The 27,421-nt window shown below is 34.6% G+C and overlaps 1 protein-coding gene across 1 annotated transcript in view; it reads right to left on the bottom strand.

Moving 5' to 3' along the window:
• Positions 1-20,480, bottom strand: part of LOC118928599 (bridge-like lipid transfer protein family member 1) — a 179,059-nt gene extending 158,579 nt beyond the window's left edge. The window contains 8 exon segments of the mRNA XM_057503269.1: positions 3,588-3,705; positions 6,254-6,345; positions 8,579-8,657; positions 9,049-9,205; positions 13,133-13,283; positions 15,145-15,269; positions 19,221-19,228; positions 20,301-20,480. Coding sequence (XP_057359252.1) covers positions 3,588-3,705; positions 6,254-6,345; positions 8,579-8,657; positions 9,049-9,205; positions 13,133-13,283; positions 15,145-15,269; positions 19,221-19,228; positions 20,301-20,480 — 910 coding nt within the window.
• Positions 20,481-27,421: the final 6,941 nt, after the last annotated feature.

Genomic DNA, 27,421 nt, shown 5'->3' with positions numbered 1-27,421 from the left:
GCTCATCTTTGTAGACTTACCATACATAATATAGTGCTATGCACATAAAATTAGAAATGTGTGTATGTGAGAGAAACAATGGAAACAGAATAGTCACAGCACAGACTTTGACACCAGATAGTCCTCCACTTAAATTCTGGCTTTACCATTTTACTAGCAATGTAATCTTGAACAAATGACTTAAGTGCTATCAGTTTTCTCTTTTACAAAATGGGGACAACTTTACAGACTTATCGTGGAAATTGAGATGATGAACTGTGAAATTTTACCAGAGTAATTGCCACAGGGTAAACACTCTATAAATGGTAGCATTTATTAAATTATTTCTAAGAAAATAATAGGTAAACAATTAAATATTTAAAGTAGTTTTCTTTAAATTTTTGACCTTTAATTTGAAAATAACAGATTCAGCTGTGCAATCAGAAGTCAAATTTACCTTAATATATGGAACTCATTAAAAATTTGGCTGCAATGTACAGAAATTAGAAATTGTGCACATACATTAGAAATTCCTCTGTTAATGAAATGGCAAGGAAATACAGTTAATACCAATGTCAATACTAATTTATATTAATATTAATATGATGTAGCTTAATATATCAACAAAAAGATGCAGTTTTACTTTATCAACATAGTGATTTCCTCTGTATTCATGTCTTAGTCACATGCATTTGTTAATTTCACAATTCATGTTGCACTCTATATGCTCTTTTGTATTGTTTCACTTGTCCAAGTCTAGTGCAAAAACAAGACTTATGCCTTTAAGCAATATGCCTGTAAGTTCTGTGTGAACTGAGATTATGGTTCATATTTGTTTTGAATCATTATTTAAAGGAGACTTTCAACTTATATAGGTTGCTTTATCTTTGGTGAGTTATTTATCTACTTTATTTATCTACTTTACACTTTGGTGAGTTAAATGATTCAGATATAATTGCTACTAAAATAAACACAAATTCAAATAATCTACTAATCATCTCAGGAAACCAATGTAATTTTATAAAATTATCAGCCAATTTCTATTTTCACAAGTCTTATTAGTTTCTCTTTATTTGAAATTCAACATATTCCCCAATATAGTTTCCATACCAGCTTATGTATTATCTTTACTGATACATATTAAAAATGACAATAAAATATTTCTACTAGGAATCTTAACAACTATTTATAATATGTATTTCTCTCAAAACCAAAAGCTGCTCTCATTACCAGATGGTCTTATCAAATAACTTGATTTGATAAAAGGAAGCACTTTCTTGATGACTGCCTTACTCATTTAGACAACAAATTTTTAAAATTATTAGGTTGGTAATAAATGTTAGTCTGGAAAAAACTCACCTATAACTCACTTTACAATTATAGTCTTCAGTAAATGCCCTCTAAAATGTCAGTCAACTGGTGCTGCAGCTTTGCAATACAGTTATTTCTTCTCCCCCTTTTCAGAATAAATCTCATTGAATTTCATTACTCCCAGAAGAGATTTCACTTCTGTCTTTCTCTTACATTTTCCATTCTTGAGAGTCTATATTATATTTATCACGAAACTATCTTTGTCTCACAATGAAATCTCCTAAGAAGAATTTTATGTCACTAATAATTGGCATGAGAATGGCTGTTGAATATTAGCATTCTCTCACACTAAACAGAATGATTTTCTGCAGAATTCCATCAATAGAGAAATATAAAACTGAGAAAAGAGAAAGGCAGTTCAAACACTATGACTATGTATATTCATTCCTAAACAATTATTACTCTCTGGTAATCAAACTTTTTAAAGAATAAATAAGTTTTTTAAAGGATTCTAGTAAGCAACACAAGAATTATGACTGGAAGTTACAGCTGTTAAATCTGGGAGGTAAGAACTTAAGTCGTGTACTTTATCGCTTTAAATTACTTCAAATAAATTTTAGGAAATACACAGTGAATTCCAACAGGCATAAGCATGAAGACTAGATTTAGAGAAAGAAAATAATTTAGGGAAAACATAGTTATAATTTAGGAAAGAGTACTTGGCTGTTTAAAAGTAACTAATACAATACTCTTTCTAAATGAGGGTGCTTCTACAAAAAAAAAAAAAAAAATTAAATACTGAGGAATTTATACTTCTATTCCAACTATTCTTAGAACTGCCAGAGTTCGAGGATGTGAAATGTCTGAAGGAAAAATAATGGTGAAGGATTAAATGCTTGAAAATAATAATCTATTTCAAAGTTAAAATTGTAAAATCTTAAGTGAGAGGGAAAAGGTTATTGTTGAAGAAGCTATATCTAAACAGACTCCTGAGCCAGACTACTTGGGTTGGAATCCTAGTTTGACAAACTCATTAGTCGTGGGACCTTGGACAAATTGACTGACCACTCTAACTCACTTTCCTCATCTGTAAAATAAGAATACTGATAATAACAGATGATCTCAGAGAATTATGAGGATTCTGCAATATATGCAAATCACTTAGAACAGAGACAGACACATTATACACACTATAAGTTTTAGCTATTATTTTTTCATAAATTTGAATTGAACAGTACTCCTCCAATTTTCTGTTTCAGTGACAAAAGTTTCACTTGCCAAAATTTCTACTACTGAGGCCTTGGAGAATTATATAACTTCAAGAATGCAGAAGTACTCTATCTAGTCCCCAAGCAACTGGAAAACAAATATAAAAGACTTAGGATGGAGCGCATTGTAGTAATGGTACTATAAAAGGCCAAAAACCTAGCAATAGCAAAATTAGGGTAGAAACTGTTATTCCTATTTCACTAATAAGGAAACTGAAGTTTAAACAATTAAGTGATGTGGTCAACATAATATGGCTAGAAAGTAATGTCAGGACAGGACTACCTGTGAATACCTTAGTGACATTATTCCCCCAAATATGTAACAGTACTCAGCACAGACCAGATGCCTGTAAATAACTGGTAGATGGATGGATAAATGTAATAATCAGTCAAGCAAATATTAGAACCTGGCAAATCAGACCCACTTTCTTTGGCTAAACTTTTTACAAGAAGGCTCCTTAGATGCTATTTATTTTTATGTAGTAATATTCAGAAACCAAGAGTACATGTTCCCATGTTTTGAAATATGAGCAGCTATCATAATATGCTGCAAGAAATAAAGGAATTTTTTCCAACTAATGATAGCATTACCTCGATTATACATACCAACAGAAAAGGGTTAGGCAGGTCCTCCAAATAGGAAGATAACATATGTGACTATTTGAATATAATGTTTGTGGATTACAGTAACTAAAACAAAATAATGAAACCATGCTGATGCCTAATTCAGGAAGAGAAAGAAGTTGATTGAGCTTCCCCATCTTAACCCCCACTAGACTGACACCAAGCAGCAGCCTGAGCTGATCAATTTGGGGTTCACATTTTCCATGTTTGGGTTAGGAGGAAACATAAAATATCTACATTTAAGTTTTTCCCTCTCATATTCCAGGCCCAAAAAGAGAAGTGTAAAAGTAGGAAAGCATGAAATGTATGATCATATCTTTAAGTTAAATCTAAAAGCAAACTTACTGAATATAAACAAGTTCACTGAGATAAATCTCATTGTATTTATAATTACCAGAAAATTACCTGCAAAGAAGTTCTTCTGGGCAAAGATGAAGTGGTAGGTGGCTTTATAAACCTCTAATTCACACTGCCACATCTGTGGCATATTCCATATTCGGGGATAGCTGGCGTTGATGTGGAACTGCAAATCAAATGTTAAGTAAAAATATTAGAGCTTAAAATGTGACATTGTGTGAACAGCATTAGAAATGAACTCACATACACTGGTGAGTAATTAAAACTTACTTTCCTACTGAGCAGAACAGAAGGTTCCTTCAAGATTTTAATATTGATATGGCTAAAGGTCAATATCCATGGGTTACGTCCAGCTCCTTCAAATACTAAGCCAAGATATGATCAAAAACTTTAAGAAAAATCAGGCCACAGTTTTGCTACTATTCTCTAGTTAAACTACCAGTAACAGCCAATGTTCTTAATTCCTCCTTATGCCTAATCTGTTAAGTGAGAAGCTCAGGGTAAGGGAGTGTGTAATGCAATGCATACTGTCACAAAGAAGTTTGACCGAAAATAGCTGCTGGAATCCAATTAGACAGCACAGTGGTTATGCATCTGACATAGTGTTTTGTGCTACAGTCCACCTGCTAACACTTGGCAATTCTGCAAAGGCAAGGGCTGCCTGACCAGGAACTGCACAGCACTATTTATGAGCAATAGCTTAGAAATTCATTAAAATGTTGAATATGCCAGTTTAATATATTTTTATGGCATTTCATATATTCTTGGTAATTGTAAAAATTTCTTAATGTATGTACGCATGAATGTGTAAATATGCTTGTTTAGACAAGCAATTAAGGACCTAATGGTCCCATTTACATAGAAGAACCCTTCCTGACATCAGTCATCCCACAGAGGCTTCTGCTATTATTGTTGTTGTCCCTGATATAAAATAATTATCTACTTGATTAATTAGCTGCCAATCTTCAGTTTTAATCATGAGCATTTACATTTTTTTCTGTGTCTAACAGGAAGTAATCCAGGGTATCAATAAGATTGTCTTCCTTTTTACTTTATTCATCAAGTAACAAGCACAATGATTTATTAAGCCCTGAAAAAGAATCCAAAGGGGCCAGAAAATACATAGTAAAAAATTATTTTATTTACAGCATAGAAGAGAGTTAGTCTATCTAAACAATGAAGTATAAAAATAAATTCTAATCCCTTGAATATAAGCATGAACAATTTTTTCGTGGACAAATTCCCCATGCAAGGGAAACAAAATAAAAAATGAACAAGTGGGACACTACATCAAACTTTTTTAAAAAGCTTCTGTACAGCAAAGGACACCATCAGCAGAACAAAAAGGCATCCTACAGTATGGAAGAATATATTTGTAAATGATTCATCTGATAATGGGGGTAGGGTTAACATCCAAAATATATAAAGAACTCATATGCCTCAATACCCAAAAAACAAATAACCTGATTTAAAAAATGGGTGGAGGACCTAAACAGACACTTCTCCAAAGAAGACACACAGATGGCCAACTGGCACATGAAAAGATGCTCCACATCACTAATCATCAGGGAAATGCAAATTAAAACCACAATGATATATCACCTCACACCAGTTAGAATGGCCACTATCCAAAGGACAAGAAATAAGAAATAACAAATGTTGGTGAGGATACAGAGAAATGTGAACTCTCCTATAATGTTGGTGGGAATGTAAATTGTCTAGCCACTGTGGAAAAGCAGTGTGGAGGTTCTTTAAAAAACTACAAACAGAAATACCATAGGACCCAGTAATTCTATTTCTAGGAATTTACCTAAGGTAAACAAAATCCCTGATTCAAAAAGATATATGCACCCCTGTGTTTATCACCGCATTATTTACAATAGCCAAAATATGGAAACAACCTAAGTGTCCATCAAGATATAAATGGATAAAAAAGAGGTGGTACTTACACACAATGGAATATTATTTAGCCATAAAAAGAAAAATAACCCTGCAATTTGCAACTACATGGATAAACCTAGAGGGCATTATGCTCAGTGAAATAAACCAGATAGAGAAAGACAATACCATATGATTTCACTTATTTGTGGAATACACAAACAAAGCAAAATGGAGGAACAAAATAGCAGTAGACTCATAGACACCAAGAAGAGATGAGGTTACCAAGGCAGAGGGGTTGGGGTGGGTGGGTGGGGTAGGGTGAAGGGGATAAAGGGACACAATAATCTACAATCAAAATATAAGTTGGTCATGGGAACAGTAGTACAGCATGGAGAATATAGTCAATGATTCCGTAACATCTTTCTAAGTTGACAGATAGTAACTGTACTAGATGGGGTAAGGATTTAATAATATGGGTAACTGTTGAACCACTGTATTGTATATTTGAAACAAACATAAAATTATATATCAGTGATACTTAAATGAAAAACCCAACAATATTCTAACAACTTTCCACATTTTGAATGGCCAAAAACTCATGTAACATTGCCTTATATTCACTTTCCCCACACGAGATGTACAGCAACAGACAGATGAGATGCCAAAGGGAGGCCATGACTCTGGAATCTACTCTTCTTCCCCAAAATAGGCCCAAGAGCACCTGGTGATGGACCATTTGATGACCTCCCAGTCATTAAAGTTTCATATTAAAAAATTAAAACCAAATTCATACTTTATGCATGTACACACATCATCATATACTCTACACTTACTGCTAACATTTCTGCTTCTAAAAGGGTCCGGTACTGCATGCTGGTAGTGGCATCAACATGTAAGAGTTGTCCTTTAACTGCAGGTGTATAACCTAATAAGTCAAAACATAAAAATTAAAAACCTAAATACACAACACACACACACACACACACACACACACACACACACATATAATTGAAAATTTTGGGCTGGAAACAACTCCCACTACAATCCAAAAAATAGTGGTCAGTTGCTATTTAAATACACCCCAGTGATAGGGACTTGCTATCTAATAGGTGACCTTTCTTATTTTGGACAGCTCTGAAGGAAGAAAGTTCCATCTTCATATAATGTCTATCCTGATTTTGCTTTCCTATGCAAAATACAAGTCTATTCTCTAAAAGATAGTTTTCAGCTATTTAAGATAGCTTTCATGACTATCCTTCCACTAACCCAACAGGACATATTCTCATCATGGGAAGTGCCGCAGCACACTCACTGCTTGAGGAACACTCTGAGTGAGACCAAGGATGCAAGGAAAGCCCAGTTGGGTTCTTGGGAAAGATTAGGTATTTTTTAAGATGACAGTTTGAGGGGGAAAAAGAGACTCAGGTTTTAGACTATAACCAAGGGACAACAAGAAATGTACTCAAATATACTTAAAACTTTTTTCAGAGATCCAGGTGTTTGAAAAAAAAAAAAACAGAACAGGATGCATGCTGAACTAGCCATATACTAATGATCATAGAGTTAGTGTCCATAGAAGGGTATCCCATCAAGAAAAGAAGTGAAATACTCTGAACCTTTTTCCTTATGTAATAACAGTTTCTAAACACAAGCTATTCTTATGTAATGACAGATAACCAAACAACAAAGCCCCATTCTGAACAAAAGCAGAAAAGTTCTAAGACTAAGACCTAAGTCTATTTTTCCCCCTCAGACAGTCATCTTAGAAAATACCTAGCCTGTCCCAAGAATCCAACTGGGCTTTTCTTAGACCTCTGGGCTTACTCAGAGTTCCATAAGCAGTGTGCTGGGGCACTTCCCATGAATTCGTTATAGGTGTGCTCAAGCTATTGATCCCCTAAGCCCTCAGGTAACCCCTTTTTTCTAATGTAACAATAACTGTACAAAAACATTTTATACAAAGATTATTTCCTATGTACACGATCAGTTTAAAAATGGCAGAAGCATTCACTTAACTAAACCATTCTCAATTTTGTGCAAGCCCCAGTTACCTTCCCCCACTATTATATCTCTTTAATGAAGGCTTTCCTAAAAGATGCTCTTTACAACTGACTACTCTGAATCCAACAGACCTAGAAAAACTCATGCATCTGCTTCAAGACTCAGGGGGAAAAGGTGCACTATACCATTCTCAGTCAGTTTCCATTGATCACCTAAGCAGGCAGACCCGACTGCTACCTGTTTATGCAAGCTGTTAAATCCACCTGCTTTATTCTTACACTAGCAACAAAACAAGTGACACAAACAAGAAAAGACAGCAAAGAATGATATGAAAATTACTCTAATTATAGTTAGCAATAGTAACATTGCTGGCTAGTGATTAAAACATACAGTTAAGTTCCTATTCTCTGCACTCCCAAGAAAATGAATAAAGTAGAATTTAATTTTAATTGCTCTCAGTTACAAATGTAGTAAGAGGATAGAAAGAAGGAAAATGAAGAAGGATATATAACATTTTGATAAATCAAACAAGAAGTATTTAATCACGTTCTTGATTAACTTGATTCAAAGTCCAAATTTCAAATACATAATGAACCAGATTGTCTCAGCTTAGATGAAACTATAGCTATCAGGGCATTATTTAATATTTTCAACAGGAAATGTTTACTTTTTTAATGGTATGGTATTCAAAGTACCCTGCTTATTCCCTGGCAAAATCTACTAATAATACAACCTAAAACAAAGCCTATTAGTCATTCAGTCAATCACTGCTCATACACCACATGCCAGCTATGTTCAGCACCAAGTCTGTATTGGTAAAAATAAAAATATAGCACCTGCTCTCACAGAACCAAAGAATAACAGGAAAAACATATGCTACACACATTATACTCACTCTTACAAAAGAGAAGTATAGGGTATAATGAAAGCATAGAATTATAAGACCTAACTTGATTTAAAAATTTTTCCCTTCTCTCTAGGTGCACAAATAATTTAATTATGTAATAATTAGTGTCCTAACTACAGGTACGTTGAAATATAATAGAAAACTGGAAAAAGAAAACCCCATTAATGTTGGACTAAACAGACTAACAAGCTATTATTTATATATCATTTTCCTATGAATAATTTAAAACAGAATATTCATTACCGCTTACCATTTTCCTCAACTGTCATTGGAATATTAATTTCTAAATATGAGCCAGCTCCTACATTTACATGTACAGCATTTGTTTCCTGCCAAAAGAAAATAATTTATATAAAACACTTATTTTAATTATACTCCCATCTTTTCTTTTCAGTTATTATCACAGAGACAAAATACAATCTCAATGGTATTAAATAGGTATTAAAAGTTCCTAAGAACAAAAAGTTCAAATTTACACCAAAAACACACTAGAACAATTTGGTGAGATATAACCACACTATAGCATGAAGTTCTACTATTAATAATGAACTTCTGTCTACTATTTGACACTTAATGAAAGTAACATACATATAATTATTGGGGGAAAGGGAGAGCTCATAGAAAGGAATCGAAGGATAGAACTAGTGACCAGAAAAATACTCTGGAAAAAAATGTTCAAATTTTAAACACTATTTTCTACCATATTATTTCAATAATTACCCTATTTTTGGTAAACAGCAAGTCAATTGTAGCATCTGCAATAATATTCATTCTTAGTTCAAAAGCAAGGATCTGTCTTGGTCGCCCGGGCTGTGCAATTTCAGAAACTTTCAGAACTTGATAATCAGGTGGGAAGAAAAACTTCCATAAACAATCTCTATATAAAGAGGTAGACAGAATAATGATATATTATTCAAACAAAATTACTTCTGAAGAGGGACCGAAATCAGTATTCTAACTTTATATTATCACTGCTATCTCATTTAACAATTAGAAATGAAATAGAAAAAAAAAAGAAGTCACAAAATAACACCTACTTAATTTCCTTTCAGTAAAATGAAAAACCATTTTCTCCAATATTTCTGTATTTCCAGAGATCAATGAGCTTTGAGCATTTAATAAATATACTACTATCAAATGAGACATAGGTAAGACCAAATTTGCACTACTCAAGCATATCATGAGAAATTAAAGACTTTCTACAAGAATATTAATTGTCAAAAAAAACTGAAGAAGGATTGTTTAATTAGAATCATCATTCCATTTTGGACAAGTTGGTTAACCTGTCTGAGGATACTTCACCTGCTTTCTTTTCTGTAGAATAGGAGGAACGTATCCAGTCTCATGAACAGATACAAGGATTCAATGACAACATATACGGAAAAACTAGCAGTACGTAGCATGTGGGAAAAATGGCTCTTGTTTATATTATTTTCATAATCATTATTTTTTATCAATATTATACCAATAAGAATCTAGAACAAAAGATTTCTAAAAAGCAAACAAGGGTCTGGAGGCCACGGATCTAATGTATTTTCCATCCATTATTATTTTGACAAAAATTAAAGAACCCAAGAAATTTTCAATTCAAAGTCTTCTATGTGAGTAAAAATTAATATAATATTACTCATACATTCAGAGATGGTGCTAGTTTGTGGATTTTAAACAGGAAGGGTTGTGGAAGGAATCACCAGTCACAGGAAATGCTGCTTAGAATAAATAAGACTGGGAAAAATTAGATGAACAGAACAAAATTTACAAACGGACTCATCATAGAATATAACTTGCCATCATTACATTAATATGTGTAAAAGAAAAGTAACATTATGCAAAGTTTTTGGCTAAGACACAATTGTATACAACTAAGACTATTAAAGACAAAGGCTCGAACACGACCATTAAATGATCATGGACTATAAGGTGGCTAGCAGGATATGGTGAAAAGAGCAGTGGACTTGAAAGGCTGATTGAAAGTTTGGCTCTACATGCTACAGCTTCACTATCTTGTCCAAATCACTGAACCTTTCTACAACTCTTGTTTTCTCACACATACAATGAGCTTACCACACCTGCCCTGTGTTAACTTACTGGGTTATGAAGATCAAGTGTGAAAATATAAATGAAAACACTTAAGTAAAAGCAATGACACCAAACAACGTTAGGAATGTCTGCATTATTGTAATTATCATCTAAGAAGTAAGTGTAATCTGAAAGTTTGTATTTCAACAATGTCATGAAAATACAAAAGGAAAACCATGAAGGAAAAGCTGAATATCTTAAAGTTTCAGGAAATCATGTAAAGGTGATATAACATTAAATTCTACAAGCTGAAAAGTCATGCTACATCAGAGATCAAAACTTCTCACAAGGCTGAATGAACTATCTAATGCAAAACAGCTGAGATTTCTTCCTATATTTTTTACATTAATAGGTGGAATGCTAAAAAAGTGACTTTACTATTCATATCTGATTACAGTACATATTTGTGTAGAAACTCAGCATTGGAAGGAAGAAAAGGAAATGGCTTACAAAAGAGGAAATGCACCATTTGTACATGTGAGGAGATAAGTATTATTTATGTTAGTAAACTAAATCCATATGAAAATAAATGTCCTTCCTCCCTTCCTTTTACCCCACCTTTCCCTTCCTTTCCTCTTCCTCCCTCCCTCCTTTTTTCCTTCCTTCCCTCCTTCCTGCCTGCCTTCCTTCATTTCTTCCTTCCTTCCTTTCTTTTTTTAAGAAACTTGAACAGTTTTGTTAAGTCCAGGTTAAGAAATGTATCACTGATCTCTCCTGGCAGTGGCAGGATTTACTTGAGGAGAATTTGTCAAGCAAATTTTTCTTTCATGTTAACTTCAATATCATTTCTCTACATAATAATAGCAAGACACCCCAAAAATGACTATGACTATATATAAAAAGAATTTTAGCTTGGATTTTCATATAAATATATGCTAATATTTTTGATGTAATAAAATTAAATATGTTTAAGAAGAATCAACTTTATTCAAGTGCTGGAAATGCAAGAATATTTTGTGTGTCTGTGTTAAAGCACTGTTTTAATTTTTTCTTATGTAACCATTAATGGAATGTAAAAATCCTCATTTTCAACTATTCCATAGTAAATATAGTATGGTTTACTCTAGGAAAGAATTTATCATAAAAGGAAAATCTAAATCTAGTAAGTTGAAAAGTGTTTGCTTTTTAACCTGAAATTCCAAGCTGTTTATCTTCAAGTCTAATAAAAAAAACCTAACCCAGAACTTTATGATGAATCGTGTAATACAAGTTTTCAAATAACAAACTTACTTATTCATTTGCCATACAATTGTTAAATAGCTACTTAATAGTGCAGATATTCCTATATACTGGAGATACCAAGATTAAGAGAACATAGTACTCAACAAAATTAAGCATAAAGAAAGTCAGTGTATCAAGTCAGTGTTAGTACCCTTTCATTAACAATCAATGGTCCAGTATTATCCACTTCAGTGAATGATTTGGCTTGTCTTTCTCCATACAAGCTAGTGTATGAATGGAAAAACTAAACTTAGGAAATGTCTATTTACATATAAATTTAGATATTCCCTCATAATTAGTAGTAAAGAACTCCTCCTTTGTTTAAAATTCTTCAATAAATATAAAGATATTCTTAATATATTAAAAATAATTACTTCAAAATAGAATGACTAAAAATATAAACTTTTCAGACACTCAATTTCCATTACCTCCAATAAAAATCTGTATTTCTTCACTACCTACAAATTTCTTTTAACAACCTATACAACCTATAAGACAATTCTCTACTGTCATCATGCATCTGCAGAACTATTCCTTTGCCTCAATTATTTATTCTCCTCTTCCTTTTCTACTTAACTCCCTATTTATGTTTCAAAACTCAACTCACAGGTTACCTCTACCAAAAAGCCTTCCCCAATTCTTCTCCTCTCTAATCTTTAATATGAATTTTGTACATGTTATGGGCTGAATTATGGTCCCCTAAAAGTTCGTATGTTCAAGTGCTAACCCCCAGTACCTCAGAATTTGACTTTATTTGGAGACAGGGTCTTTAGAGGGGTAATTAAGTTCAAATGAGGTCACTAGGGTGGGCCCTAAACTAATGTGACTGCTACTCTTCTTAACAGGAAATTTGAATACAGAGAACTCTGAGACTTACAAAAGGGAAGACCATGGAAAGAAGATACAGAGAAGATGGCAATCTATAAACTAAGGAGACAGGCTTCAACCACACCCCTACTTTACCATCTCAGAAGGAACCAATCCTGCAAACACCCTGAATTCAGAATTCTGACCTCCAGAACTGTGAGAAATTCTGTTGGTTAAGGCACAGTCTGTGGTGTTTTGTTATGACATCCTTAGCAAACTAATGCAGTGCCTTTTCTAAGTTCTTCATCAAGACTTTATTTACAATCTGTTATAGCACTTATAAAAGTTTTCTTTCTTCCTCCACTAAAACTGAACTACACTTGTCTTTTATCTCTGAATTTCCACAGCCCCAAAAATGTCTGGCATATTCATTGATTAACTACAAAAGAAAAAAGAAATAAAGGAACCAATAAATATGCTACTCACTGACCATTTTTCTAATGGATTAGCTCCTCCTTTGAAGCAATTTGCTTATGCCAGTTTCTCTACACACAAGTTATTTGCATTAAAATGATTAATGACATCGTACCCTGCTATAATAAAAGAGCTTATAAAAATATTTTGCTGGCTTATAATAAAAATTATATTATCTCAATATATTTGAAAGTCTTATTAGAAATATAATTTACTCAGGTACCTCTGCCTGTCGGCCCATGGCCCATAGTTGAAATCTGTTGCTTTACCACAAACTATATCCAGTCCCCAACATGGAGGCAAATCTTGTAATTTGCAATCCTCACTGCTCATTTCTCCTTCAATATTTTCTTCTGTTTCTTCTGGAACAAGTCCTATATTGCAAAATATATAATATAAAGGCAATTACTTAAAATTACCATCAAAAGATTCCTTTGATCATCAGTTATAAAAATTTTTTGACCTCAGGAATGCGTTACCTCCTTACAAATTACTGAGGACCCCAAAGTAGGTTTGTTGCATTCTCTCTATCAAACTCAAGAGTATTCAAAATTTAAATCAAGCCAATTTTTTTAAATGTTCCTATTTTTAAAACAATAAGCTCATGTTAACATAATGAAACGTTTAAAAAAATTTAATGAAAATATATGAAAAAACTATATTTTAATGAAAATTAAATGAAATTTTAATTACAGTTTTAATGAAAATATTTTTTAATGAAAAACAACCATATTTTCTAAAACAAATTAATTTACTACAAAGTGTTGACACTATTTTTATTTTAGCAAATCTCTTTAATGTCCAGCTTAATAGGAAACAAGTGAACTCTCATAGCTGCTTTTCAATTTAATCTGTTGTTCAGAGATTTGAAAAACTTTAGCTTCATTCAAATGTGTAGATAGAAAAGGGAGGAGTATTTTAATAGTGTTTTCAAATAATTTTGGAAATTCTTCTTTGACAGTACACCAAAATTCAACAAGTGGTAGTTTCATAAAGGTTAGCTGCAATATGGAATCTGAAACCGTATCACTGAACTTTACACACCATGATACATTATAATTTACTGATCTCTTGCACTTTAAATAAATCTTTTTACTCATGGCATGATTTTATAATATCATGCATTGATCATTTGGAAAATACTGGTTCAGTGAAACATGCATATTAATTCCAAATATTGATAATTTTCATTATTAAATTTTAAAAATCACATTTTTTAAATATCACTGTGGTCTCATCAGAAGAGTGATCATATACATAGTGGAAGACCCAATTTTCAAAACTCGAATTTTCCCGTGAAAGCTCAAAACCATAGTTTGTCTCTAGTTGTCTTTCAAGCAAAACTGGTGTTCCATGAAAAGAGCAAATAGTTAAGGTTGGAACACAATCACACAAGTGTTGGAACACAATCACACAAGTGCTTTTCCTCCAAACACCAGTGTACTTTGGTGTGCAGCAGAAGTGCATTATGTGTACATGACATTTTATCACATTGAATATTAGAAAGTTTACTTAAGGGTTAAGTTTTGATAAAGATAATTTTTACTGCTCAAAGACATTTTAAACTGATATTGGCATTTGTTGTTTTACTGTGAATGAGTGCCAGTGAAAAAGACTGTGATTACTAGTATGGTTTGGAACCACTGCCCTGATATGTGCCAAAACACCAGCAGTTTTACCCACCAAGTGTCAACATGGTGAAAAAGGCAAATAACATCCTAGTTTTACTTTGAAAATACTCAGATCTCATAAATCCTTGAAAGGCATAAAAAGATCAGAAGTAGGAAAAGGGGGCTAAAAAATCCAATGTATAGCTACTTTTATAAAATTGAAGCTACTATTGAGGCATTTTAAGAAGTTGGATTTCAATCTTTAAACTTTAAGCCTCAAATCTAACAATGTGTGATGTTTTTCCTAAGCTAGCATCAACTACCTTAAATATCACCACATTCTCTAAAGGTTTTCACTCATGGTCATTTGCATTCACAATTTTTGAAGTATATTTGTGAAAATGGAATTTGAAGGAAAGATTACTATATTGTTTTCTTTTGAACTGAAATTATACAGTAATATTCAACTTTGACAAATGACACAGGTACTCTTATATCCACAATTAACATTTTTTGATGCTTATTTATATCCTAACACTAAGGGGATTTAAAATACTAGTAGATGTTAGCATTGCATAGAAGAAACAGAATTGTAGCTATAAAACATGTTTTTAAAATATAATACCTGGCTCATCCATGTAGTAGTAGATGTCAACATCATTTGACTGCATCACCACAAAACCTTCTCCCATTAATCTTGGTGGTCTATAAGAAAGGGCAGGGAGGCAAATTAAGGCCAGAATATAAAATCTTCAATATTCTAATTAATGGTGGTAATAGGTATAAACCAAAAGGTAAAAGAAACCTAATACTTAATGGTGGTATTAGGTATAAACAAAAAAGAAAAGGCAATCTAGTACAGCATTTTGAAAAGAAACATCTTTCATATAGAAAATTTCTCTATAGTCTGTCTTTGACTACATAATAAAATAGTATAAACATTTTTAATAAGTATATTAGTTCAAGAAGGCAAAAAAACGAAAATATCTGCATTTTTTATTTTAAATTTTGAATGAGTGAAATCACTTTAAAGCAAAGTTTAATTAATACAATGGAAGAACAATGATCATTGGAATAATCATTCTGCATTTGCAACAATTTAAAATTACACTTAAAACAGAATAAGAAATATATTACATATCTGTAAAATCATGTATAATCTTTCAGAAACATTAAATAAGAAAAAAGTGCTAAGTCTTTATTTTTAACAACTTTATGCATAGCCTATTTCCAAGAATATTTAATTAACTTAAAATAAAAAGCAAACATCTTAAATTCTGGAATGAATGTTTTTCTACAATCAAGTAATTTCCCAAAACTATTAATCTTTACTTGCTCTAACAGCTTTCCTGTTATTCATATACACCATGCTATCTTCCTTCCATATAAAAATTAGCTTCTCAATCATTAAATAAAATTCAGCAGTCTTATTCTAGGATATATATTAAATCATAAAGGTTAATGTTTAATCTCATTTAATCTCCACACTTCTGAAGAATGAAAAATCCACTTTTAAATATTTTTACACAAATTAATAGCCAAACACTTTCATCTTACTCTCTAGTAATTTTCACAAAATCCAGATTAACTTATTCAGTATTAGAACTTTTACCATACAGAATTGTGCACATAGCCCACATTCCAGAAGATGCTTAGCAAAGTCCTTGACCCTGCAGAGTGAGACCAAGTGTACCCAATATCTTCCTTGTACTCAACTAGGGAAAACCTGTCATTTTAGCCAATCTTCAGAAAATCTAATAGCAAGCCAGCAAAAGTTTAAACTAAGAACGAATAATGCTTCTCGTAACCTTACAGATTTTATAATTTTTTATAAGATTTTGTAAGATTTTATAAAACAAATAAATAGATCTGACATTTTGGGAAGTTATAAAGTTAAAAAAGTCATTAACAATGCTGTTTTGTTTAAAGAAAAAAGTGATGGTGTTAGCAATGCAACTATATTTCAGAGAGAAACTCTCATTCTCTACACCTGATTACTCATAAACCTAGGTAGCTCTAAAAGGTTTGAGAATTTTTATGATTGCTTGTTTTTTATTTTCAAATAACAGAGCAAGTTTGTTTCCTCTTTGTATATACCTAAGTATCTACCATGATTTGCTCCACACTGGACTACATTGTGAACGCCAAATCAAACTGTAGATGAACTACTGAGGAGCAACTATAAAGAAGAATCGTAAATAATAAAATTACTAAGTACTAGATTTTAAAATACACCCCTCATCCCTCAGATCTGTTACCTGCTGGGCCCTACCTCATCATCAAAGCTCCTTCAGCAGCAGGAGATTCACAGGCGGGGTGGAGTCAAAGGAGCTGTCTGTACAATTCAGGTGAAAGGGTCGATGTTAATTAAAGTTATTATATCCAAGTTCCTGCACCAACCACATTATAAACCACTCATTGAATATATATTTATTAATCCTTTCCAAATTCTATAATATAGGCATTATTATTCCGTTGAAAAATAAAAGAAAATTGAGGCTAAGAGAGTCTAATCAACTTGCCTAAATCTATACAGATAGTGACCAAGTGTGATCCCTAGGGATGCCCTTAACCACTGCATTATAGAACTGAAAATAAGTTTCATTTTCAATTTAATTATCCTAATGGTTATTTCCAACTATAAATCTCAGTACAGATGTTCAAGTCGTCATTTCTCAAAGAGAAAGAAAACATCCTCTTTGACTTTATCAACCTACAAAGTTATAGGAAGCTGAAAGCTAGCATCAGGCATTAGGGGACTGCAGCTGTGCAGCCATACAATTCAGAAAAGTAAAATTGAGGGGCTGAATTCTTTGAGTCTAGTGACTAAGTTTATCATATATAATGATGAGAGACGACTACATGCCACTCTGCTGACTGCATGACTTTGTTATGATTTTATCACATAGGTGAGTTTTAATGGCATAAATTGTCAGCTACCAACTCTGGATTCAGGAGGGTTTGGGTTCAAATCCATCTCAGCAGTTTACTGAGGACAAGCTGCATAAGCTTTCTAAGCCTCTTAAAATTGTTATGAGAATCAAATGGCATAATTTTTGTAAAGCACTTATTTAGGACCTTTTTTGTTTCTTTTAGAGAGAGGTAGGGGGATCAAAAGAGTATTAATTAAAGAGGAAGTTAGATGTATTTAGTTCATAAATTGCCCTTACTGAAAATAGTAAAAATAATAATCTGAAAACTACTGCCCATTTAAGTTTTAACAATTAACAGAAACATTTTAAAATAAGTTTTGTATTTATTATATCATGCAATGTAATTACTAAGCTGTTTAGTCTGCATTCAAACCCTGACTCTGCTTCTTAATACTCAGATGACATGAGGCAAGTTGCTTACCTCTTTTAGCTTAATTTACTTGTCTATTAAAATGAGGGTAACTCTGGATAAATGATGACTATTCATATTATTATTAGCAAACAAGTAAAAAATAGGAAATCTAAACTCAGGTGGGGAGAGAAGAAATGACATTGGCTTTTCTTTACTATTTTCAACTAGAATTCGCGAAGAGACTAGGCCACTGAGTCGTCTTCTGAGAAAGAGGTAAGAGAGGTTAAGTGTTGGACATTGTTTAATGAAGCCACAAGCTCAGGAACAGACTCAGCCTGCCCAGGAGCCAGTAAACATTAGGTTCTCTGGCTCAAGTGATTGATGCTTCAGAGGGAACATAACAATCTTTTGCTAAGGGAAAATACTGATCCATAAATATAAATTTACCTGAGAGAGCTCCTACACGTTTGTGCTTCTTGGAAAGGAATAAAGATTGTTTCTAAAATTGTTAAAGTGTTCGCTCTAGGCTTCTGCGTGAATTCCTTAGTAGTTACAGACCAAAGGAATTAGAAGAAATTCATTTTCCTCAACCTCAAATGGATAATGCTTCCAGTGCTCCCCTCCCATGTAGGCTATAGTTAATTGCAAACTGTTTTATTTCCCCTCCTTCCTCCAGGCCACCTCCATCACAAACACTTTGAAAGGCAACCTATATACTTGACAGGTTTCTAGAAGTTAACCTTTTTGAGAAGGGGGTGTTATGATTATGGTGACCATGATAAGCTGAATTTACTAAATTTTTCTTAAAAATAGTGAATAAAATCATTCTTTGTATCATCACTGTTACATCTAAATAAGAGGATACTATACTATACACTTTGGTGTGTCACCCAAGGAATGAGAGAAGAGGTTACAATTCTAGACCAGGGAAGAGATGAAGGTAAGTAACCAGTTGAGACAGATGCTTTTGATGAGGAGCTTGTTGGGCAGCTCAACTTCTTCTGGGTATTCAGCCAATCTCTCACAGCTTTCCTTGAATCTCATATACTAACTGAATCTCAAAAATGACATGTAGTTTGGGTTAGTCACTGGGGTTCTTTACCTACCACCGATCGCAGCACTGAAGGGTTTGTCTTTTTCTGGGGCACAGATTGCTAAACGGAAGCTTGCTCACATTGGGTATCACCCAGGTTTTAGCTGGTCTTTATTATTATACAGGCTCTACCCCCAGAGTTGCCCTCTTTTCTCCTCATCAGCATAGAATGATACCTCAAAGTGATGTTGTGCAGAGGTATGAGAAATGCTGCTATGTCCCTCATAGGCACTCAGTAGATGGTAGTTTTGTTCCATTTTTTTCCCTTTGTATAAGCTCATGTTTGTTCAATATTATTAGAGGACAAATATTTTTTTCCCTACCGAAGCACCTGTCAAGAAGCAGTTTCACAATCATGACAGAAGTAGAATTGGTCAGGAAAAGTTGCTGTAGACCCTTGAGAACAAGCTTACCTTTAAAAAATCTCACCCAGGGTGTATTTGGTATCCTGAAGTCTAGTGAATAATGGGTACTTAATTAAAATCTTAGCTTGTTTGGGAAAGAAGTGAACTTTGTCTCTTAAATTGGTAGACAAACGAATTTAGACTAAATTAAAGAATTGTTAATCCTCTGAAACACCAATCAAAGAAATATTACCTGTAAGGACCGAATTACGCACTAATATTTTTTGGGTTCCCACACAGAAACTTATTTTTTTTTTACTTTTATTACTTTAGTAAACATTTACGCCATGGCATTTTATTTTTTTTTAATGGTGATATCAGTAGTAATCACCTCCATTTTCCTCTGAATCTCATATACTAACTGAATCTCAAGAATAACATTGTTGTTTGGGTTAGTCACTGGGGTTCTTTACCTACCACCGATCGCAGCACTGAAGGGTTTGTCTTTTTCTGGGGCATAGATTGCTAAACCGAAGCTTACTGACATTGGGTACCACCCAAGTTTTAGCTGGTCTTTACTATTATGGGGGCTCTACCCCTAGAGTTGCTCTCTTTTCTCCACATCAGGACAGAATGACACTGGGTCAAAGGATTCTGGCTTTACCTGAGTCTTCTCCACCTCACAATTGTTGCCTACTTTAAACTTTCCTTCCTACTTCTCTTTGCAATTTAAAGAAACTCCTGTGTGTTCTGCCCTGCAGGTTTCGTCTTAGACTTTTTCTCTTTTGTTTACTTTGTCTACACTTTTATTGTTGCTGTTGTTCATTTTTTCTCTCCAATGTATCAAGTTCTTTGCTATTTCAGACCTTTCAGTACTTGCTGCTCCCTTTTTAAAGAATGCCCCTCCTCTGGGTCTTCACAGGGCTAGCTCTTCATTCCCTAGAACTCAGTCAAATATCATGTCCCCAGGTAGTCTCTCCATTCTGTGTCTAAAACACTCATCATCAAACTGCCCCCTAGGTTACTCTCTGGACTCTTCTCTTCCCCTCTAGCACTCACCACTCTCTGAAATGAACTTTGTTTTTTATTATGCTCACTGTCTGACTCCTCGTTCTGGAAGGCGAGCTCCATTAGGGCAGGGGTCTTGTCATTTGCATGCTTCACATAATCCCTGGTCTTAAGCACATTGCCCACAGATGCTTCACAAAATTTTTTCTGAAGGAAAACTTTTTTCATCATCTTCTCCACCTATCTAAATCTTAACAACTAATCAAGGTTTTTTTTCCCCTACAAATACCATTCCAGAGGACTCTGGCCCACAATATTGATTTAAATAAGACCTCCATAGTTACAATTCCTCACCACCCTTCCTTACCAATTGCTGGTCAACTCTGACCCAAATGACTCACCTTGGTTAGGTTGAAACCAATCAATTATGATCCCAACCAGTTCTCAGAGGCTATTCAGTGACTATGAAGTCCCTAAGGCATTAGCCCCAAAACTTAGTTCAGGGCTCTCGAGAGAGCCACCAGCCTACTGCAGACAAGGAGTCTTATTAGCAAGAGCAGTATAATCCCTGACATTTCAAACCATCCTGCTCAAGACTGTGAAGAACCCTACCCAGACCCCAGTCTTGGCTGTCAACAGGGCATCAAAACAAGCTAAGATATATATAAAATGGTGAAGTTAAAAAAAAAACAACACCCTAGACTTCTTGTTTTTTCATATTCTTTTTTTTTTTTTTTTTTTTTTTTTATTTATTTATTTATTTTTTTTTATTTTTTAGATAATTATTTTTTATTGAAGGGTAGTTGACACACAGTATTACATTACATTAGTTTCAGGTGTACAACACAGTGATTCAACATTTATATACATTATAATTCTAAGTACCAGCTATCACCATACCAAGTTGTTACAATATTTTGACTATATTCCTTATGCTATACATTACATCCCGGTTGCTTATTTATTTTACAATTGGAAGTGTGTACTTTTTCTTGGTTGTTGTTGTTAGGGCATCTCTCATTTTTATTGATCAAATGGTTGTTAACAACAATAAAATTCTGTATAGGGGAGTCAATGCTCAATGCACAATCATTAATCCACCCCAAGCCTAATTTTCGTCAGTCTCCAATCTTCTGAAGCATAACGAACAAGTTCTTACATGGAGAACAAATTCTTACATAGTGAATAAGTTACATGGTGAACAGTACAAGGGCAGTCATCACAGAAACTTTTGGTTTTGCTCATGCATTATGAACTATAAACAGTCAGTTCAAATATGAATACACATTTGATTTTTATACTTGATTTATATGTGGATACCACATTTCTCTCTTTATTATTTTTAATAAGATGCTGAAGTGGTAGGTAGATACAACATAAAGGTAGAAAACATAGTTTAGTGTTGTAAGAGAGCAAATGTAGATGATCAGGTGTGTGCCTGTAGACTATGTGTTAATCCAAGCTAGACAAGGGCAATAAAACATCCACATATGCAGAAGATTTCTCTCAGAACAGGGGGGGTGAGGTTCTAAGCCTCACCTCTGTTGATCCCCAATTTCTCACCTGATGACCCCCCAGTGACTGTGCCTGTCTTAGGTTGTTCCTCCCTTGAGGAATCTTACCCGTCTCTGGCTAACCAGTCATCTTCCGGGGCCACACAGGGAAATGTTAAGTTGGTAAGTGAGAGAGAAGCCTTATTGTTTGAAATGGTTAGCTTTTTATTTCTTTGCATATTTATGCCCTGTGGCTTCTATGCCCAGCATTTGTCTTGAGTTATCTTTACCACTTGGAGGAGTTATGATACTCGGTAAATTTGATATGAGGCACGAATTCTATTTAAGAATTCGTTGTAATTAGGAAGGAAGAAGAAAAGCTATAGAAGTAGCAGGCGGGAGAAAACATGGGAAGATTGATTATTTCTTTGACATATCTTCTTGTAGAGTAACTTCAGCATGTATATATTTTAAGCTACTACTTAAATTGCGCACACACATTAACATAATAGGAGTATAGTTACATAACCAAAGCATACCTGTAATTACCAGCCATCTCCAGTGAAACCAAGAAAACCAGTTAGGCACCCTAGGCATTTGTGAAAACTTATCAATGATATGATGGTTATTATCTAACTGAATTTGAATAGTTTGAGAAAAATCAGACAAATTAAAACAACCCATTCCTGGGCACTGTTCACATCCCATATGTTCTTTTAACAGTAAATAGTCTGTAGTTGTAAGATTTTGGAGCGCTACAATTTGCACTTCTCCTAATTCTTGGTTGAGTTCCAACAGTATAGATCCAGTCAAATTTGTTGTTTTACTGTATGCACAGGCCAGCTTAGATATCTCCTTCATTCCCATGGCAAGTCCAGGAGCTGGTGGGATGAGTGCATCTACAGCTGTAGCAGTGCGTGGATCTTTGTTGGGGTTTTTTGATGATCATCTTCTGGCATGAGTCTTCCCGAGAGTGCTGATGTTGGAAGTTCTCTTTCATATCGTTTCTTAGTTCATTTTCGGGGTAGCCAAATTAGGCTTTGATCCTCTGTATAAACACAAACAGACCCTTTGCCTACACTTTTATATGTCCTTTATATTATTGTGTAGAACTCATTAGAGGTCACCACATAGGAACTGCATTTTTTTTTTTTTAATCATTAATCTACACTTACATGACGAATACTTACGAATACTTTGTTTACTAGGCTCTCCCCTATACCAGGTCCCCCCTATATACTCCTTTACAGTCACTGTCCATCAGCGTAGCAACCTGTTGTAGAATCACTACTTGTCTTCTCTGTGTTGTACAGCCCTCCCCTTTCTCCCACCCCGCTATGGATGCTAATCTTAATACCCCCCTACTTCTCCCCCCCTTATCCCTCCCTACCCACCCATCCTCCCCAGTCCCTTTCCCTTTGGTACCTGTTAGTCCATTCTTGAGTTCTGTGATTCTGCTGCTGTTTTGTTCCTTCAGTTTTTCCTTTGTTCTTATATTCCACAGATGAGTGAAATCATTTGGTATTTCTCTTTCTCTGCTTGGCTTGTTTCACTGAGCAAAATACCCTCCAGCTCCATCCATGTTGCTGCAAATGGTTGGATTTGCCCTTTTCTTATGGCTGAGTAGTATTCCATTGTGTATATGTACCACATCTTCTTTATCCATTCATCTATCGATGGACATTTAGGTTGCTTCCAATTCTTGGCTATTGTAAATAGTGCTGCGATAAACATAGGGGTGCACTGATCTTTCTCATACTTGATTGCTGCATTCTTAGGGTAAATTCCTAGGAGTGCAATTCCTGGGTCAAATGGTAAGTCTGTTTTGAGCATTTTGATGTACCTCCATACTGCTTTCCACAATGGTTGAACAAGTTTACATTCCCACCAGCAGTGTAGGAGGGTTCCCCTTTCTCCACAGCCTCGCCAACATTTGTTGTTGTTTGTCTTTTGGATGGCAGCCATCCTTACTGGTGTGAGGTGATACCTCATTGTAGTTTTAATTTGCATTTCTCTGATAATTAGCGATGTGGAGCATCTTTTCATGTGTCTGTTGGCCATCTGTATTTCTTTTTTGGAGAACCGTCTGTTCAGTTCCTTTGCCCATTTTTTAATTGGGTTATTTGTTTTTTGTTTGTTGAGGCGTGTGAGCTCTTTATATATTCTGGACGTCAAGCCTTTATCGGATGTGTCATTTTCAAAGATATTCTCCCATACTGTAGGGTTTCTTTTTGTTCTATTGATGGTGTCTTTTGCTGTACAGAAGCTTTTCAGCTTAATATAGTCCCACTTGTTCATTTTTGCTGTTGTTTTCCTTGCCCGGGGAGATATGTTCAAGAAGAGGTCACTCATGTTTATGTCTAAGAGGTTTGTGCCTATGTTTTCTTCCAAGAGTTTAATGGTTTCATGACTTACATTCAGGTCTTTGATCCATTTTGAGTTTACTTTTGTATATGGGGTTAGACGATGGTCCAGTTTCATTCTCCTACATGTAGCTGTCCAGTTTTGCCAGCACCATCTGTTGAAGAGACTGTCATTTCGCCATTGTATGTCCATGGCTCCTTTATCAAATATTAATTGACCATATATGTCTGAGTTAATGTCTGGATTCTCTAGTCTGTTCCATTGGTCTGTGGCTCTGTTCTTGTGCCAGTACCAAATTGTCTTGATTACTATGGCTTTATAATAGAGCTTGAAGTTGGGGAGTGAGATCCCCCCTACTTTATTCTTCTTTCTCAGGATTGCTTTGGCTATTCGGGGTCTTTGGTGGTTCCATATGAATTTTTGAATTATTTGATCCAGTTCATTGAAGAATGTTGCTGGTAGTTTCATAGGGATTGCATCAAATCTGTATATTGCTTTGGGCAGGATGGCCATTTTGACGATATTAATTCTTCCTAGCCATGAGCATGGGATGCGTTTCCATCTGTTAGTGTCCCCTTTAATTTCTTTTAAGAGTGACTTGTAGTTTTCAGAATATAAGTCTTTCACTTCTTTGGTTAGGTTTATTCCTAGGTATTTTATTTTTTTTGATGCAATTGTGAATGGAGTTGTTTTCCTGATTTCTCTTTCTGTTGGTTCATTGTTGGTATATAGGAAAGCCACAGATTTCTGTGTGTTGATTTTGTATCCTGCAACTTTGCTGTATTCCAATATCAGTTCTAGTAGTTCTGGGGTGGAGTCTTTAGGGTTTTTTATGTACAGTATCATGTCATCTGCAAATAGTGACAGTTTGACTTCTTCTTTGCCAATCTGGATTCCTTGTATTTTTTTGTTTTGTCTGATTGCCGTGGCTAGGACCTCTAGTACAATGTTAAATAACAGTGGGGAGAGTGGGCATCCCTGTCTAGTTCCCGATCTCAGCGGAAATGCTTTCAGCTTCTCGCTATTCAATATAATGTTGGCTGTGGGTTTTTCATAGATGGCCTTTATTATGTTGAGGTACTTGCCCTCTATTCCCATTTTGCTGAGAGTTTTTATCATGAATGGATGTTGAACTTTGTCAAATGCTTTTTCAGCATCTATGGAGATGATCATGTGGTTTTTGTCTTTCTTTTTGTTGATGTGGTGGATGATATTGATGGACTTTCGAATGTTGTGCCATCCTTGCATCCCTGGGATGAATCCCACTTGGTCATGGTGTACGATGGTTTTGATGTATTTTTGAATTCGGTTTGCTAAAATTTTGTTGAGTATTTTTGCGTCTACGTTCATCAGGGATATTGGTCTATAGTTTTCTTTTTTGGTGGTGTCTTTGCCTGGTTTTGGTATTAGGGTGATGTTAGCTTCATAGAATGAGTTTGGGAGTATCCCCTCCTCTTCTATTTCTTGGAAAACTTTAAGGAGAATGGGTATTATGTCTTCCCTGTATGTCTGATAAAATTCCGAGGTAAATCCATCTGGCCCGGGGGTTTTGTTCTTTGGTAGTTTTTTGATTACCGCTTCAATTTCGTTGCTGGTAATTGGTCTGTTTAGATTTTCTGTTTCTTTTTGGGTCAGTCTTGGAAGGTTGTATTTTTCTAGGAAGTTGTCCATTTCTCCTAGGTTTCCCAGCTTGTTAGCATATAGGTTTTCATAGTAGTCTCTAATAATTCTTTGTATTTCTGCGGGATCTGTTGTGATTTTTCCTTTCTCATTTCTGATACTGTTGATTTGTGTTGACTCTCTTTTCCTCTTAATAAGTCTGGCTAGAGGCTTATCTATTTTGTTTATTTTCTCGAAGAACCAGCTCTTGGTTTCATTGATTTTTGCTATTGTTTTATTCTTCTCAATTTTATTTATTTCTTCTCTGATCTTTATTATGTCCCTCCTTCTGCTGACCTTAGGCCTCATTTGTTCTTCTTTTTCCAATTTTGATAGTTGTGACATTAGACCGTTCATTTGGGATTGCTCTTCCTTTTTTAAATATGCTTGGAGTGCTATATACTTTCCTCTTAAGACTGCTTTTGCTGCGTCCCACAGAAGTTGGGGCTTAGTGTTGTTGTTGTCATTTGTTTCCATATATTGCTGGATCTCCATTTTGATTTGGTCATTGATCCATTGATTATTTAGGAGCGTGTTGTTTAGCCTCCATGTGTTTGTGAGCCTTTTTGCTTTCTTTGAACAGTTTATTTCTAGTTTAATGCCTTTGTGGTCTGAAAAGTTGGTTGGTAGGATTTCAATCTTTTGGAATTTACTGAGGCTCTTTTTGTGTCCTAGTATGTGGTCTATTCTGGAGAATGTTCCATGTGCACTTGAGAAGAACGTGTATCCTGTTGCTTTTGGATGTAGAGTTCTGTAGATGTCTATTAGGTCCATCTGTTCTAGTGTGTTGTTCAGTGTCTCTGTGTCCTTACTTATTTTCTGTCTGGTGGATCTGTCCTTTGGAGTGAGTGGTGTGTTGAAGTCTCCTAGAATGAATGCATTGCATTCTATTTCCTCCTTTAGTTCTGTTAATATTTGTTTCAGGTATGTTGGTGCTCCTGTATTGGGTGCATATATATTTATAATGGTTATATCCTCTTGATGGACTGAGCCCTTTATCATTATGTAATGTCCTTCTTTGTCTTTTGTTACTTTCTTTATTTTGAAGTCTGTTTTGTCTGATACCAGAATTGCAACACCTGCTTTCTTCTCTCTGTTGTTTGCTTGAAATATCTTTTTCCATCCCTTGACTTTAAGTCTGTGCGCGTCTTTGGGTTTGAGGTGAGTCTCTTGTAAGCAGCATATGGATGGATCTTGCTTTTTTATCCATTCTATTACTCTGTGTCTTTTGATTGGTGCATTCAGTCCATTTACATTTAGGGTGATTATTGAAAGGTATGAATTTATTGCCATTGCAGGCTTTAAGTTTGTGGTTACCAAAGGTTTAGGGTTAGCTTCTTTACTGTCTTACTGTCTAACTTAACTCGCTTGTTGAGCTATTATAAACACAATCTGATGATTCTTTATTTCTCTCCCTTCTTATTCCTCCTCCTCCCTTCTTCATATGTTGGGTGTTTTGTTGTGTGCTCTTTTTAGGAGTGCTCCCATCTAGAGCAGTCCCTGTAGGATGCCCTGTAGAGGTGGTTTGTGGGAGGCAAATTCCCTCAACTTTTGCTTGTCTGGGAATTGTTTAATCCCTCCTTCATATTTAAATGATATTCGTGCTGGATACAGTAGTCTTGGTTCGAGGCCCTTCTGTTTCATTGCATTAAGTAT

This window comes from Manis pentadactyla, chromosome 5, assembly GCF_030020395.1.
Source record: "Manis pentadactyla isolate mManPen7 chromosome 5, mManPen7.hap1, whole genome shotgun sequence".
Lineage (NCBI taxonomy): Eukaryota > Metazoa > Chordata > Mammalia > Pholidota > Manidae > Manis > Manis pentadactyla.
Note: the sequence above shows the minus strand (reverse complement) of the source record. Positions and strands in the feature narration are given on the sequence as shown.